General features: G+C 46.1%; 1 protein-coding gene across 1 annotated transcript in view; it reads left to right on the top strand.

Moving 5' to 3' along the window:
- Window positions 1-4,888: 4,888 nt before the first annotated feature.
- LOC141117668 (perilipin-1-like) overlaps window positions 4,889-17,822 on the top strand; it is a 69,257-nt gene continuing 56,323 nt past the window's right edge. The window contains exons 1-3 of the mRNA XM_073610633.1: window positions 4,889-5,010; window positions 5,831-5,889; window positions 7,701-7,905. Of these exons, the coding sequence (XP_073466734.1) occupies window positions 5,854-5,889; window positions 7,701-7,905 (241 nt within the window). The 5' untranslated portion in view covers window positions 4,889-5,010; window positions 5,831-5,853. The remainder of the gene's footprint in view (window positions 5,011-5,830; window positions 5,890-7,700; window positions 7,906-17,822) is intronic.

Raw genomic sequence — 17,822 nt, 5'->3', positions numbered from 1 at the left:
AGCGGGGCTGGCCTTCGTTGTGGCCGCCGTCTTCTCCTGCTTCTCCTCTCCGGCCCGGGTCACCAATCATGTCCCCGTCGGCCCGTCGCTGCAGGCAGTCTATGGCCGCTGTCTTCTCCTCCTCTCCTCCTCCTCCTCCTCTCCGGCTCGGGTCACTGATCATCATGTCCCCGCCGGGGCAGGCAGTGTGACAGTCGGCGGCGCAGAGGCAGAGCAGATGGAAGAAAAAAAGGTAAGAGACTCACTCGGCCCGGGGGGAGTAGATATGGTCTGGGGAGAGGGAGCAGCCAGAAAGTTAGTGTATAGTGTAATGTATAGTGTTGTGGGGAGTGTATTATGTGTAGTGTATTGGTCTGTGGGTAGAGTGTTGTGTAGCAGTCAGTATGCAGTGTATTGAGTAGTAGTGGTCTGTGGGTAGCGTATTGTGTAGTGGTCAGTGTGGTGTGTGGTCAGTGTGTAGTGTAGTGGTCAGTGTGTAGTGGTCAGTGTGTAGTGTAGTGTGGTCAGTGTGTAGTGGTCAGTGTGTAGTGTAGTGTGGTCAGTGTGTATTGGTCAGTGTGGTGTGTAGTGTAGTGTGGTCAGTGTGTAGTGTAGTGGTGTGTAGTGGTCAGTGTGGTGTGTAGTGGTCAGTGTGGAGTGTAGCGGTCAGTGTGTAGTGTAGTGGTGTGTAGTGGCCAGTGTGTAGTGGTCAGTTGCTAGTGTAGTGGTGTGTAGTGGTTAGTGGTGGTCAGTGTGTAGTGGTCAGTGTGTGGTGTGGTGTAGTGTAGTGGTCAGTGTGTAGTGGTCAGTGTGTAGTGGTCAGTGTGTGGTGGTGTGTAGTGGTCAGTGTGTGGTGGTGTGTAGTGGTCAGTGTGGTGTGTTGTGGTCAGTGTGTAGTGGTCAGTGTGTAGTGTAGTGGTGGTCAGTGTGTAGTGGTCAGTGTGTGGTGTAGTGTAGTGGTCAGTGTGTAGTGTAGTGGTTAGTGGTGGTCAGTGTGTGGTGTAGTGTAGTGGTCAGTGTGTAGTGTGGTGGTCAGTGTGTAGTGGTTAGTGGTGCGTAGTGTGTAGTGTAGTGGTCAGTGTGTAGTGGTCAGTGTGTAGTGTAGTGTGTAGTGGTCAGTGTGGTGTGTAGTGTAGTGGTCAGTGTGGTGTGTAGTGTGGTCAGTGTGTAGTGTAGTGGTCAGTGTGTAGTGTAGTGTGGTCAATGTGTAGTGGTCAGTGTGGTGTGTAGTGGTCAGTGTGTAGTGGTCAGTGTGTAGTGGTCAGTGTGTAGTGGTTAGTGGTCAGTGTGTAGTGGTCAGTGTGTAGTGGTCAGTGGTGTGTAGTGGTCAGTGTGTAGTGGTCAGTGTGTAGTGGTCAGTGGTGTGTAGTGGTCAGTGGTGTGTAGTGGTCAGTGTGTAGTGTAGTGTGGTCAGTGTGTAGTGGTCAGTGTGTAGTGTAGTGGTTAGTGGTGTGTAGTGGTTAGTGTGTAGGGGTTAGTGGTGTTTAGTGGTTAGTGGTGTGTGGTGTAGTGGTCAGTGGATAGTGTAGTGTATTGTGTAGTAGTCAGTATGCAGTGTATTGAGTAGTAGTGGTCTGTGGGTAGCGTATTGTGTAGTGGTCAGTGTGGTGTGTGGTCAGTGTGTAGTGTAGTGGTCAGTGTGTAGTGGTCAGTGTGTAGTGTAGTGTGGTCAGTGTGTAGTGGTCAGTGTGTAGTGTAGTGTGGTCAGTGTGTATTGGTCAGTGTGGTGTGTAGTGTAGTGTGGTCAGTGTGTAGTGTAGTGGTGTGTATTGGTCAGTGTGGTGTGTAGTGTAGTGTGGTCAGTGTGTAGTGTAGTGGTGTGTAGTGGTCAGTGTGGTGTGTAGTGGTCAGTGTGGAGTGTAGCGGTCAGTGTGTAGTGTAGTGGTGTGTAGTGGCCAGTGTGTAGTGGTCAGTTGCTAGTGTAGTGGTGTGTAGTGGTTAGTGGTGGTCAGTGTGTAGTGGTCAGTGTGTGGTGTGGTGTAGTGTAGTGGTCAGTGTGTAGTGGTCAGTGTGTAGTGGTCAGTGTGTGGTGGTGTGTAGTGGTCAGTGTGTGGTGGTGTGTAGTGGTCAGTGTGGTGTGTTGTGGTCAGTGTGTAGTGGTCAGTGTGTAGTGTAGTGGTGGTCAGTGTGTAGTGGTCAGTGTGTGGTGTAGTGTAGTGGTCAGTGTGTAGTGTAGTGGTTAGTGGTGGTCAGTGTGTGGTGTAGTGTAGTGGTCAGTGTGTAGTGTGGTGGTCAGTGTGTAGTGGTTAGTGGTGCGTAGTGTGTAGTGTAGTGGTCAGTGTGTAGTGGTCAGTGTGTAGTGTAGTGTGTAGTGGTCAGTGTGGTGTGTAGTGTAGTGGTCAGTGTGGTGTGTAGTGTGGTCAGTGTGTAGTGTAGTGGTCAGTGTGTAGTGTAGTGTGGTCAATGTGTAGTGGTCAGTGTGGTGTGTAGTGGTCAGTGTGTAGTGGTCAGTGTGTAGTGGTTAGTGGTCAGTGTGTAGTGGTCAGTGTGTAGTGGTCAGTGGTGTGTAGTGGTCAGTGGTGTGTAGTGGTCAGTGTGTAGTGTAGTGTGGTCAGTGTGTAGTGGTCAGTGTGTAGTGTAGTGGTTAGTGGTGTGTAGTGGTTAGTGTGTAGGGGTTAGTGGTGTTTAGTGGTTAGTGGTGTGTGGTGTAGTGGTCAGTGGATAGTGTAGTGTATTGTGTAGTAGTATAGTGTAGTGGTCAGTATAGGAATCAGGTAGGTTGGTGTGGTGTGTAGTGTAGTGGTCAGTTTATTGTGGATTGTGCAGTGGATTGTGTAGTGGTCAGTGTGTAGTGTAGTGGTCGATGTAGGAATCGGGTAGGTCATTGTAAGGGTCAGTATAGGAATGAGATAGGTCAGTGTATTGTATAGTGTAGTAGTATAGTGTAGTGGTCAGTATAGGAATCAGATTAGTGGTCAGGTAGGTCAGTATTATTGTAGGAAGGGAAGGGACTCAGGGAGTGCGAATTGTCCGCAGGTTAGGGGCGCAAATTACTTGCCTTGCCCCGGGAGCTGACAACCCACGCTACGCCACTGGTAGGAACCCCTCATAATGGGCACAGCAGGTTTACAGACCCAGGAACTCGGCACAGGGATGGTGGGACACTAAACACTGAAATATTAATTCTGGGTGGAGTGACCCCTAATATGACCATAGAACACTGTGATGGATAATTGCTGTAATATGTGAAATTTTATGATTTGTTATGTTGGTCTCACCCACCCGGCTGTTTGTCAGTAAATACTGACACAAGGAGGCCTTTCTTCTGGAACTTGAACCGTTGCTTGATCATCGGTTCCACTTCTTGGTAGAGCGGACATGTGACTGAGTGATCCCCGGATAAGATGTAATAGTCTTATTATAGGACAACAAAACATAATATCTAAGAGACAAATTTAAAAAGCTGGTGAACCCTGGCACATTCGCCCATCCAGGTTCCCAGGCAAAGCTATAAAAAACGGGCTCAAGTGTAAAGCCCTGTACACACGACCGGTTTTCCCGTCGGAATAAACTCTGAAGGTTTTTTCCGACGGAGTTCTGACGAAATACCGCTCAAGCTGTCTTGCATACACACGATCACACCAAATTCCGACCGTCCAGAACGCGGTGACGTCCAACACGTACGATGGGACTAGGAAACGGAAGTTCAATAGTCAGTACCCAATAGCTTCTGTCTCGTACTTGCTTCAGAGCATGCGTGGTTTTTGGTACGTCAGGACAGCATACAGACGAGCGGGTTTCCCGATAGGAATTAGTTCTGTCGGAAAAATTTAGAACAACGGAAAAAGTCCGATGGGGCATACACACGGTCGGAATATACGATGAAAAGCTCCCTTCTGACTTTTTCTGATGGACATTCCACTCGTGTGTACACAGCATTAGCCTCGTAGAGTTGAGGACAAGGTCTTTGTTTTGGGGGGGAGGGTCCTGTAGAACAATTGTAGGAAAAGAAGACTTGGTGCTTTGGTGTCATTCTCCAGGGTTAAAATAACAACAATTTGGTTACTAGTGATGGGCACATCTTCCTGTGGTCAAATTGCCGTAGATACCAACTGTCCCGGATTTGCATGGATTGTCCTGTATCTTGGACCTTTGTTCTGATGATGCTGTGTCCCGAGATCACAGCATTGACCTGATTTGAGTTCCTTAGCATGCACAGTAGCTCAAAAAAGGTATTAAAGATGAGCTTCTTAAAAAATTAAAAGTCAGCAGCTACAAGATACTGTAGCTGCTGACTTTCAATTTAAGGACACTTACCTATCCAGAGGTCCAGCGCTATTCTCACCCGAGCCCATCCTTCACTGGGCTTCAGGTCCCTCATGCTGGCACCTCAATTAGGGCTTCACAGCTAGATTCCCACTGCACATGTGTGAGTGGTTCTACAGACTTCTGGGACCTGTGATGTGTCCCAGACGGCTGTGGGCGTAGAGGGGTGGATGAACTCCTGCTCAGTGGTGGGAGCAGGTACCCATCAAAACAAGGTACTCCCCCCCCCCCCCAAAAAAAGCCAAGAAGTGTCAAATAGTAAAGAGGAAGCGGCAAACGAGTGGAACTTCCCATTTTGGGTGAAGTTCCGCTTTAACTTTGGGTATTGCAGCCACAAGAGGACGGTTCCTTCATATTTAAGTTCTTGAACTACCATGGTAGCAGCTAACCTGCCCCTCGTCCCTGCTGGTCACATCAGGTAAGTCACCGGCTTCCATTATTTGGCTAATAGACTATTATTCTGCGATGAACAAGAGGAATATTCATGGCATTTATTATTAATAGTGATGACCTCGTTATATAACCTGGAGGGGGGTGAGAGGTATGTTGGGTCAGGAGGATCCTCGTCATCTTGTTACACTTTAGTTCTGCTCAGGAGCAATTTCCAACTAGAAAGAGATTTATAATCACAAGTTCCGGGACTACAATCAGAGCCTGTGTGGTGCAGCCTGGAAATCCCCAATCAGGACTATGTAAGCATCCGGAACTTAAAGTCTGCGATTTATCCCATTGAACGCAGAGAGAGACGCTTTCCCACACCGCCAGGTAAGAGAGACTGCCGTCCACTGCAGATTATCCCATCACTGACCCCCCTAGAGATCTGCAGAACATCGCTCCGTCCCCTCCCCCTCCTGACAGATCCATATTGATATATTCTGCAGATTATTTCATCACTGACCCCTCTAGAATTCTGCAGAACATCGCTCCGTCCCCTCCCCCTCCTGACAGATATATATTGATATATTCTGCAGATTATCCCATCACTGACCTCTCTAGAGATCTGCAGAACATCGCTCCCTCCCATCCCCCTCCTGACAGATCCATATTGATATATTCTGCAGATTATTCCATCATTGACCCCTCTAGAATTCTGCAGAACATCGCTCCATCCCATCCCCCTCCTGACAGATCCATATTGATATATTCTGCAGATTATCCCATCACTGACCTCTCTAGAGATCTGCAGAACATCGCTCCCTCCCATCCCCCTCCTGACAGATCCATATTGATATATTCTGCAGATTATTCCATCACTGACCCCTCTAGAATTCTGCAGAACATCGCTCCATCCCATCCCCCTCCTGACAGATCCATATTGATATATTCTGCAGATTATCCCATCACTGACCTCTCTAGAGATCTGCAGAACATCGCTCCATCCCATCCCCCTCCTGACAGATCCATATTGATACATTCTGCAGATTATCCCATCACTGACCCCCCTAGAGATCTGCAGAAGATCGCTCCCTCCCATCCCCCCTCCTGACAGATCCATATTGATATATTCTGCAGATTATTCTATGACTGACCATTTGACTGTCAGTGACCATATCACTGATCATATATTGGTCATTTATTTATACAGAGCAAGACATTTGCAGAAAGGAGATGGCAGAGAAGGGCCATGTGGATGAAAATCAGAATGTAAGTTATCTATATCTACCTATGTATACATTGTATCTATTGGTCTATCTATCTATCTATCTATCTATCTATCTATCTATCTATCTATCTATCTATCTATCTATCTATCTATCTATCTATCTATCCAGTCAGGTCCATAAATATTGGGACATCAACACAATTCTAATCTTTTTGGCTCTATACACCACCACAATGGATTTGAAATGAAACGAACAAGATGTGCTTTAACTGCAGACTTTCAGCTTTAATTTGAGGGTATTTACATCCAAATCACTTGAACGGTGTAGGAATTACATCAGTTTGTATATGTGCCTCCCACTTTTTAAGGGACCAACATCCATCAAACTTTCACTTTTTAATACTTGGTTGCAAATCCTTTGCAGTCAATTACAGCCTGAAGTCTGGAACGCATAGACATCACCAGACGCTGGGTTTCATCCCTGGTGATGCTCTGCCAGGCCTCTACTGCAACTGTCTTCAGTTCCTGCTTGTTCTTGGGGCATTTTTTGCATAACATTCCACTACTTTCCCTTAAAAAAACTCTTTGGTTGCTTTCGCAGTATGCTTCGGGTCATTGTCCATCTGCACTGTGAAGCGCCGTCCAATGAGTTCTGAAGCATTTTGCTGAATATGAGCAGATAATATTGCCGAAAACACTTCAGAATTCATCCTGCTGCTTTTGTCAGCAGTCACATTATCAATAAATACAAGAGAACCAGTTCCATTGGCAGCCATACATGCCCACGCCATGACACTACCACCACCATGCTTCACTGATGAGGTGGTATGCTTTGGATCATGAGCAGTTCCTTTCCTTCTCCATACTCTTCTCTTCCCATCACTCTGGTACAAGTTGATCTTGGTCTCATCTGTCCATAGGATGTTGTTCCAGAACTGTGAAGGCTTTTTTAGATGTTGTTTGGCAAACTCTAATTTGGCCTTCCTGTTTTTGAGGCTCACCAATGGTTTACATCTTGTGGTGAACCCTCTGTATTGACTCTGGTGAAGTCTTCTCTTGATTGTTGACTTTGACACATATACACCTACCTCCTGGAGAGTGTTCTTGATCTGGCCAACTGTTGTGAAGGGTGTTTTCTTCACCAGGGAAAGAATTCTTCAGTCATCCACCACAGTTGTTTTCTGTGGTCTTCCGGGTCTTTTGGTGTTGCTGAGCTCACCGGTGCGTTGATTTGGCCACACCTAATGTTTTTGCTATCTCTCTGATGGGTTTGTTTTGTTTTTTCAGCCTACTGATGGCTTGCTTCACTGATAGTGACAGCTCTTTGGATCTCATATTGAGAGTTGACAGCAACAGATTTCCAAATGCAAATAGCACACTTGAAATGAACTCTGGACCTTTTATCTGCTCCTTGTAAATGGGATAATGAGGGAATAATACCCACCTGGCCATGGAACAGCTGAGCAGCCAATTGTCCCATTACTTTTGGTCCCTTAAAAAGTTGGAGGCACATATACAAACTGTTGTAATTCCTACACCGTTCACCTGGTTTGGATGTAAATACCCTCAAATTAAAGCTGAAAGCCTGCAGTTAAAGCACATCTTTCATTTAATTTCAAATCCATTGTGGTGGTGTATAGAGCCAAAAAGATAGAATTGTGTCAATGTCCCAATATTTATGGACCTGACTGTATCTATCTATCTATCTATCTATCTATCTATCTATCTATCTATCTATCTATCTATCTATCTATCTATCTATCTATCTATCTATCTCTCTATCTATCTATCTCTATTTGTATCTATCTATTCACATCTATCTATCTAATTATCTCTCTCTAATCTCTCATAGGCACATGTCAGTGTCTTCCATCGGTTGGCCGGGTTCCCTCTCGTTCAGTCGGCCTATCAGATTGCCTCGTTTGCATACCGCGATGTGAAGACCGTACACCCGGCGGTGGGATATTTCTGCGATGTGTCGGAACGAGCGGTGAAAGTGGCCAGTGACTTGGCTACAATCGGGGTCGCTCCGCTCCTAAAAGTGATGGAACCTCAGAGTAAGTCCTGAACGTGCGCTCCAATCTGATTGGACAATCCCTGTACAATCTCCTTTATCATACCTCCCAACTTTTTGAGATGGGAATGAGGGACCCCTATCAGCAAAAGTATGCATGCATAGGACACGCCCCTTGCCACACCCCCTTAAAGGAGAATTGTACAAAAAAAAATTGATTGGTTAAACCCACAAGTACTTTTTTTACCACTACTTTTCCTTTATATTGGCTTTTGGAATTTACAAATGCAGCAATTTAGAAATCAGATGAAAGGTTTAGCGCTGGAAAACCGTTTTTGATAGATAAATGGTGCATTTTATATACAACTATATAGAACAGACCAAAATGAGGGACAAATGAGGAGGAATGAGGGACAGAGGGACATTTCTCCAAATCAGGGACAGTCCCTTCAAATCAGAGACAGTTGGAAGCTATGCCTTTATACTTACCAGAACTAACTATGTATTGTGACAATCTGCTGAGACGATTGAATTTGCACCCGATCAGGCTAGAACTTCCCCTGCAGAGCTGTTCTCAGATCTGAAGGAGATCCTACAACCAGATTGTAAGCTGTGTGAGCGGAATACATTTCCCCAGCAATCCACAGACACAATATATACAAATATCTTTTCTTCTCACTCATACCAGACCCCTCCAGCTGTGTTACCCAATGTAGTCCCAATGCATAGACGAGGCAACCCACCGTGTGTCCCGTTATTTCAGGTCACAGCCATGCACTGGGTGGGTGTACAGCAGGTGAAGGTAGAACAGTGCATTGCATAGAGCTATATACACACCACAATACATTGCTGTATATAGAGCTATATACACACCACAATACATTGCTGTATATAGAGATATATACACATCACAATACATTGCTGTATATAGAGCTATATACACATCACAATACATTGCTGTATATAGAGATATATACACATCACAATACATTGCTGTATATAGAGCTATATACACATCACAATACATTGCTGTATATAGAGCTATATACACATCACAATACATTGCTGTATATAGAGCTATATACACATCACAATACATTGCTGTATATAGAGCTATATAACCTGCCTAGAGAGTAATAAAGATAAAAAAAGACGAAAGACGAAAACAACACATCACAGAGCATGTACACAATGCACACCAGGGGGCGACATTAACACCGTTGTGAATGGGCCTTTACGTTTCATATTTACTAATTCAGAACTATTTACTACATCCTTCCTCTTTATAAGTGTGCCATTCAGTGACTTTCTTATTAGGATGGAAAGGAAAGGAAAGGAAAGGAAAGGAAAGGAAAGGAAAGGAAAGGAAAGGAAAGGAAAGGAAAGGAAAGGAAAGGAAAGGAAAGGAAAGAAGAAAGAAGAAAGAAAAAGAAGGAAGGGAGGACTGAAAGAAAGAAATATAGAAAGAAAAAGTAAGAAGAAAGAAAAGAAAGAAAGAGGTAGAAAGAAGAAATGAAAGAGGAAAGGAAAGATTAAGAAGGAAGAAAGGAAAAAAGGATAAGAAAGAACAAGGAAGGAAGGAAAGAAAGAATAAAAACGAAAGTATAAGAAGAAAGAAAAAGAAAGAAAGAAAGAAAGAAAGAAAGAAAGAAAGAAAGAAAGAAAGAAAGAAAGAAAGAAAGAAAGAAAGAAAAAAGGAGGGGAGAAAGAAGAAATAAAAGAGGAAAGGAAAGCAAAGGAAAGATTAAGAGGGAAGAAAGGAAAGAAAGTATAAGAAGGAATGAAGAAAGAAAGAGAAAAGGAAGGAAAGAAAGAAAGAAAGAAAGAAAGAAAGAAAGAAAGAAAGAAAGAAAGAAAGAAAGAAAGAAAGAGAATATGAAGGGAAGAATAAGAAGGAAGGAAAGAAAGAAAGAAAGAAAGAAAGAAAGAAAGAAAGAAAGAAAGAAAGAAAGAAAGAAAGAAAGAAAGAAAGAAAGAAAGAAAGAGAATATGAAGGGAAGAATAAGAAGGAAGGAAGGAAAGAAAGAAAGAATAGGAAGGGAGCAAGAAAGACAGAAAGAAAGAGAGGTAGTAAAAAGAAATGAAAGAGGAAAGAAAAGCAAATGAAAGAATAAGAAGAAAGGAAAGTATAAGTAGGAAGGAAGAAAGGAAAGAATAGGAAGGAAGGAAAGAAAGAAAGAAAGAAAGAAAGAAAGAAAGAAAGAAAGAAAGAAAGAAAGAAAGAAAGAAAGAAAGAAAGAAAGACATGAAAAAGGAAAGAAAAGCAAAGGAAAGAATAAGAAGGAAGGAAGGAAAAAATAAGAAGGGAGGAAGGAAAGAAAGAATAAGAAGGAAGAAAGAGAAAGGAAAGAAAAGAAAAAGGTAGAAAGAAGAAATTAAAGAGGAAAGAAAAGGAAAGGAAAGAATAAGAAGGAAGGAAGGGAAGAAAGAAAGGTAATAAAAGGGAAAAAAAAGAAAGAAAAAATGTAGAAATAAGAAATAAAAGGAAAGAAAAGGAAAGGAAGGAATAAGAAGGAAGGAAGGAAGGAAAGAAGGTATTTGATCAGATATATGTGTATATTTAGTTCTCAGTTGTTGATAATAAGGTCTGATATGATTCAGTACATAATACAATACAATGTAATAGAATAGAAGATAATCTAAGACACAATATAATACCTGTGATGAAAGCCCTCCTGGAGAAGGTGTATACACAGGGTGACACATGTATCTGATGGGATCGTGCTGGTGAAATAAGAAGCGGTCGTGTCTCCACCCAGACCTGGAATATGGTAGGTGGGTGGAGTGGGTGGAGTGAGCCTTTCATATAACCAAAAAAGTAGGTCAATATGAGACAGCAAAACCACTTTGCGGGACTAGAACTTGCCATGGGCAATCAGCCTGTTACCGAACCTCTTGACCCATTTTTACCAAACTGAGTGGGAATTTGGAGAACTGCGGGAGTTCTGGTACCAGCTATAACCAGACAGAGGCACATGCCATGGCCCGTGACCGTTCTAGCCATTGGCGCTGTGTTTGCAGACGGGGAAGTGGCTGCGGACATCCCCCCTCCCCTTGGGCCCACACTGTCTGTCTCGTATCTGGTGCCAGGGGCCGGCTGTGCCAGGGTACATGACAAGCTTGCCAGGGCTACCTCTGGCATTGCCATGTGAAGGAGGAGAGGAGGCGCCGCTGCGATGCAAATCGGCCTCACTCCCGACGCAGCGGGCGTTAAGGAGAGATTCAGAGACGTCCAAATTGTTCCCTTTATTCTAAACGCACAGTAATTGTCTGAGCCCCTCAGGAGGCCAGGCTCTGCTAATCGCGCCTATTATTTCACCGCGGTGCGTCGGGACAGGTTTTCTGTGTAACCCTTTCACTGCCCTAACCCCCCCAGCACACAGAAAAGACACACATTAATGCAGCTCTGTATTTAATAATACGCCAATACATTTTTATTTATTTTTAAATACAAGCAGTGTAAGTACCTGAACGTGACCTACAGTCCTTGTACAGCAGAGCTGAGATGGGTGGAGACAGAAGCAGCACAAGGAGCCAATCAGTTGTGCAGCAGTGCAATAAGAATATTGATAGGAGGAGAGAGCTGAGAGATGAGCACATCGGTCTGCTGCTTCCTGTCCAATCACAGGCTGAGGAAGGGACAAGACCTGTAACTGTAGCAGAGAAAAAACGGAAAATTGTATACTCACCTTTCCGTAATTTTCCTTTCCTGTCATATCTTCATGGCAGCATACACTTTGGGTTGTGACTCCGCCCCCACAACCTGATAGGACTACATAGCTATAAATTGTAGAGATGGCCCCTGCCCAGTATTCTCCGTATATATATCACCTTAGACGGGTGGGAGATTGTATGCTGCCATGAAGATACGACAGGAAAGGAAAATTACGGAAAGGTGAGTATACAATTTTCCGTTTTCCTGTCGCATCATGGCAGCATACACTTTGGGGAGTAACTCGCAAAGACTGGGTGGGAATTCAAACTAAGTTTATTTAACAAAGAATAGAAGAATTGGCCTGGATAACGGATCTTCCGAAATCCACCGTGGATAAGCAGGCGGAATCCACCTTGTAATGAGACATAAAGGTGTTCCTGGAGGACCAGGTAGCCGCTCTGCAGATCGTCTCCGCCGAGACTCTACAATATGCTGCCCAGGAGGTTGCCACTGCCCTGGTGGAGTGTGCCCTTAAGCCCTCAGGTACTTGATGGTTACTCAGTGAGTAAGATCTCTTGATGGTCTTTACTAGCCATGAGGCAATGGTGCGTGAGGATGCCGCTTGACCTCTCCTGAAACCATGTGGGATGATTAGGAGGCTCTCCGACTTTCTGATGGATTTTGTTGCCGAGAGATACTCCAGGACGGTACCTTTGACATCTAGTGGATGAGGATCTCCCTGATCCGTGCTGAGTGCTGGAAGATTAATCTCCTGGTTAAAATGGAAAGATGAGGATACCTTGGGGATGAAACGATCCGAAGGTCTTAGGACTAGCCTGTCTGGAAGAACAACCAAATATGGCTCGCTAACCATTAGAGCTTGCATCTCTGACACTCGCTTCGTCGATGTTATGGCTATTAAAAATGAAACTTTCAGCGTTAGATCCCAGAGGGATATGCTCTGCGTTGGAAAAAAGGGTTCCTTGGATAATGCCTCCAGAACGATTGAGAGATCCCAGACCGGGAATGACGGTTTCCTGGGGGGCCTCAGCTTTAGACAGGCCCTCTGAAACTGGATCACCAGAGGCTCTTGCGCCCATTTAACTCCTGTCAAGGCGGACAGGGCCGATACCTGGACCTTCAGGGTGCTTGACCTAAGGCCTTTCTCTAGGCCTAATTGAAGGAATTCCAAGATCTGAGACACCGACGGGGAGGACGAGTCCCAACCTTGCTGTTGAGAGAAGGAGACAAATTTTTCCCAAACTCTTCTGTACGTGATGTTGGTGGTAGACCTTCTGGCCTGGAGTAAGGTATCCACCACCTTCTGGGAACAGCCCTGGTCTAGGTACCTAGCCCTTTCAATCTCCAGGCCATCAAGTGTAGCTTCCCCGGGTTCGGGTGAAGAAGATGCCCCTGGGAGAGTAGGTCTGTCGACAATGGGAGAGGCAGAGGATCTGCCGTGTTCAGCTGCATGAGGGTAGTAAACCATGGCCTCCTCGGCCAGAAAGGGATTACTGCTACCACCACTGCTGTTGACTTCTTGAGCCTCAGGAGGAATCTCGCTATGAGAGGCGTCGGGGGGAAAATGTACCCCAGGTGAAAGTTCCAGGGGTGTTGGAGGCAGTCCGTCCCCTCTGCCGAAGGAAACGGTATCCTTGATAGAAATCTCTGGCATTTTGTGTTCTCCGGAGTTGCTGCTAGGTCTATCTCTGGAGAGCCCCAGGTCCGGGATATGAGAGCATAGGCTTGTGGACTCAGAGACCATTCGTTGTTGGAGGAGAAATTCCTGCTCAACGAGTCGGCCAAGGTGTTCTGGACTCCCGGAACATAAACCGCCCTTAGGTCCAGTAGATTCAGCTGTGCCCATTCCAGAACAGGACGGACCTCCTGCAACATGGACCTGCTTCTGGTGCCCCCCTGCCTGTTGATGTAGGCAACAGCTACCTTGTTGTCCATCCTCAGGAGGATGTGCTTCCCCCTCAAGTGAAAACTGAAGGCCAGGAGAGCCTGGAACGCTGCTCTCATCTCCAGAACATTCGACACTGTATCCTGTGCCCTGAAAGGCCAACGACCCTGAGCCGCAAGGTCCTGATAGTGAGCTCTCCATCCCTGTAGACTGGCATCTGAGGTCACGGTTTCTTGATAGGGAGTGATTATATGCCTGCATCTTCCCAAGTTGTGAGGTCGTACCCACCACTTCAATGATTGCTTCACTTCCTGAGAGATGAAGATTGGTTGGGACATTGATGTGCCCTTCCACTGGCGCAGAAAGGAGATCTGGAGAGGCCTCGAATTCCATTGTGCCCATTGGACCATTGGAATGGTGGAAGCTAGGGAGCCCAGGACACTGAGACATGTCCTGGCCGGGAGCATTGTAGCAGAGATTGCCCTTTTCATCTTTTGAATTAGAGGAGGGATTTTTTCCCCCGGAAGTTCCACTGTATTCTCCCTCGTGTCTAGTTCGGCTCCCAGAAAGACCATTCTCTGTGTGGGATGGATGTTGCTCTTCTTCCAATTTATCAGCCACCCTAGGGACTGTAATGTGGAGACTAGGATTTCCCTGTGAAGGACGAGAGAGTCCTGGCTGTCTGAGAGAAGTAGGATGTCGTCCAGGTAGTGGTGGACCCTCAGCCCTCTTTCTCTCAGGTGGGCTATTACAGGTAATAGGACCTTTGTAAACGTCCTGGGTGCGGTAGAGATCCCGAATGGGAGGCTTCAGAATTGGAAGTGCCGATGGTTTAGGGTAAACCGGAGAAACTTTTGGAACTCTGTATGGATAGGGATATGTAAATATGCGTCCTGGAGGTCGATTGACAGCATCCAATCTCCCAAGTTTATTGCTTGGAGGATTGATTGAAGGCTCTCCATCTTGAATGTTTCTATCTGTATCGACCGGTTGAGGTTTTTTAGATCCAAGACTGGACGAAGGTCCCCTGATTTCTTTTTCACTAAGAAAAGTGGGGAATAGAAACCCTTGCCTCTTTGAGATAGCGGTACCTCCACGATTGCTTGTTTTTGGAGCAACTCCTGGATATACCGGACTAGGGATAGTCTTTTTTCTTGAGAAGGAGGAAGTCTGGTTGAGCAGAATTGGTCTCTTGGAGGACGACCTTCCATACGGAATCCTGCACCAGTTAGATTTCGAGGCGGGGTCAGCTGACCAAGGTTTAAGCCATAGCGCCCTTCTGGCCATTACGGAAGCTAACATGGACCTTGATGTGGATCTGATAGTATCTACGGAAGCTTCCGCCACGAAATCTCCCGCAAGGCTAAGTTCCTGTAATGCTTTAGTGATCTGCTCTTGATCTGCGCCCTCAGTGACGAGTCTTGCTGTAGCTGAGGACCAGCTGGAGATAGCTTTCCCAACCGCCGCTAATGCCACCGCTGGCCAGCAGGCACCTCCTGCGAACAGGTAAGCTCTCTTAAGGTCTGTATCCACCTTCCTGTCAAGCACGTCTCTGAACGTTACTGCATCTTCAATGGGGAGCGTCACGTGCCTGGCTAGACGCATCAGAGATGCATCCACTACTGGAGGAGAAAGTAAGGGGGATACCTTGGGTTCCTTGAGTGGGTACAATTTGGTAAGCCTGTTGGACAGACTAAACTTCTTTTCTGGATTCTGCCACTCCTCCTTAATCAGCTCATCTAATTCGTCGATGAATGGGAAAGCCTCCGGGACTCTCTTGAGGTTTGGGAAATACTTCCTCTGTTTTGGCTGTATCTCCTCCAGCTCCTCCCAGTTAATCGCTTCCTTAACCGATCTGATGAACGGTTCTATGAGCGCAAAATCAAAGCCAGCTGATGCTTCCAGCTCCTCATCATCCGACGGGAGTTCTTGATCCCTTGATGCACTGGGAATGGTGGGTGAGGCGCTATGGGCTGTAAGCTCTACATCAGGAGTTGAGACCTGGGGTGTAGAGACTCCAGTGGGTTCTATGGAATCCGGCTCTTTCTCCCTGGTGGCTTCAATCATGCACTTGCGGCAGGCTAGTTTGTCTGGGAGGGCCCCGCATACCCAGCCCGCATACCCAGCCCCGCATACCCAGCAAGCGTTCCTGGCTGGGCGGGAAGGGTGCGCAGAGGATTGGTGTCCTCGTGCAGGGGATCTTCTGTGGTAGGAACGGCTATGTCTTGAATGGGATCGACTCCGTCTACGACTCCCCCTGTGGCCTGAGCGACTTCTTCCGCGTGAGCGGCTGCGTCTATGGCCGGAGCGGCTTCTCCTGTGCGGAGATTCTCTTCGTCCTGACTTAGACGATCTTGCGGACCTGACAGGGCTGACCAATTAGGTAGCGTTAATACGGTCCTGCTCTCTTTTTTCAATCTTCTCTACTTACCACTGGAATCCCCCCCCCTTACCTATTAGGCTGGTGGTGATCTGCTGGGGCAGCGGCCTCCATAGGAGAGGAAGGTGAGCACCTGAGAAGGGTATAGGAAGGTAAGAGCATGCAAACAGGACCCAGAAAGACAGTGCATAAGTATTAGGCACTTACCCAGAGGGGGGATACTTTAGGGATGCAGCAAGTCAGAATACAGCAGTCAGAAGTCTTCCAGGAAGCAAGGAGAGCTCAAAAATGACAAACAGGGCTTTTAAAATTGCCGCCATGGCCGCCGAGATCACGACCCGCTCGCGCATGCGCAGTAGCGGCGCGAGGAGCCCGGCGCCATCTTGGAAACTGGCAAAATCGAAAGGACGCCCTGAGGGTGCGCACTGCGCATGCGCGGAAGCGCCGAGACGCCCGGGAAGCCTGAAGGGAGGCACAGAGGGACCACAGAGCCCAGCAAAGGAGGAGGAAAAACGAAAATAAAGCAAAGTGACATGGAGACCGCTGCACAACAACTAAGCCTGTTTAAGGCTTATACTGGAGCCGCAACATACCCCCGAGATCACCAGAGCGGGGTTCCTTCCATCTAGCTCGTTTAGAGGCTGTACAGGAAAGGACTTCCACCCAGGAGAGGCTAGAACCTGGCTGGGGCGAATTCGGTAAGGGGGTGCTTCTGATATGTTCAGTCCTTCAGGTGAGGAAAAATAAGAGAATACTGGGCATGGGCCATCTCTACAATTTATAGCTATGTAGTCCTATCAGGTTGTGGGGGCGGAGTCACAACCCAAAGTGTATGCTGCCATGATGCGACAGGAAATCATGATTCCTCCCCTGCCGGGCAGGGCTGTGCTGTGTGGCAGAGCTGCGTAAATCTCAGGACTGGATGGACACAATATAATCTTTTAACCACTTCCCGCCTGCTCGCCGGCCGTCATACGACACCCTTGACTTTGTGCGGGGATATCTGAATGATGAGTGCAGCTACAGGCATCATTCAGATATCAACTTTTTCAGCTGGCGATTCCAGACACCAAAAGAGCGATCGTAGCAGCTTGATCCTTCTTACAGGTGGCGAGAGGGGACGTCCCCCCTCCCACAGCCATCCGGTGCTTCTACCGACTCACCGCTTCCATCAGTGAGTTGAAGAACGGATCCACCGGCCCCGGATGTTCAGAATAGAGATTTCTGGCGGACCAGATGGTCGCCGGAGTCTCTATGATCGTTCGGGCGCCGGGCGCGATGTTATGACGTCACGCCCGGCCTCTGCATTCAAACAAATGGCGCCGCCTCGGCTGGGAAGCCTAGATCTTTTTTATTTTTTATTTATTTATTTATTTAATTTTTACATTTTTTTTATTTCAGGCTTCCCAGCCTAGAGGTGAGATGTGGGGTCTTATTGACCCCATATCTCACTGTAAAGAGGACCTGTCATGCCATATTCCTATTACAAGGATGTTTACATTCCTTGTAATAGAAATAAAAGTGATCAAAAAATATATATATATTTTTTTTTAAAAAGTATCAAACTAAAAAAAAAGAAGGTAAAATTAACAAAATAAAATTGACTGGGCTTCCTCTTTAACTCAAAACCTGTAACCAGTAAAATTTTTTAAAGCGTCGCCTATGGGGATTTGTAAGTACCGAAGTTTGGCATCATTCCACGAGTGTGCGTAACTTTGAAGGGTGACATGTTAGGTATCTATTTAGTCGGCGTAACTTCATCTTTCACATTATGCAAAAACATTGGGCTAACTTTACTGTTTTTTTTTTTTTTTTTTTTAAAGCACAAAACTACTTTTTTCCCAGAAATAGCACGTTTGAAAAATTGCTGCGCAAATATCGTGCGAGATAAAAAGTTGCAACGACCCCCATTGTATTCTCTAGAGTCTTTGCTTAAAAAAAATGTATAATGTTTGGGGGTTCTATGTAATTTTCTAGCAAAAAAAAATATGATTTTTTTTACATGTAGGAGAGAAATGT

The sequence above is a fragment of the Aquarana catesbeiana genome, linkage group LG13 (assembly GCF_042186555.1).
Source record: "Aquarana catesbeiana isolate 2022-GZ linkage group LG13, ASM4218655v1, whole genome shotgun sequence".
Taxonomy (NCBI): Eukaryota; Metazoa; Chordata; class Amphibia; order Anura; family Ranidae; genus Aquarana; species Aquarana catesbeiana.
This window is presented reverse-complemented; position numbering and strand designations above follow the sequence as displayed.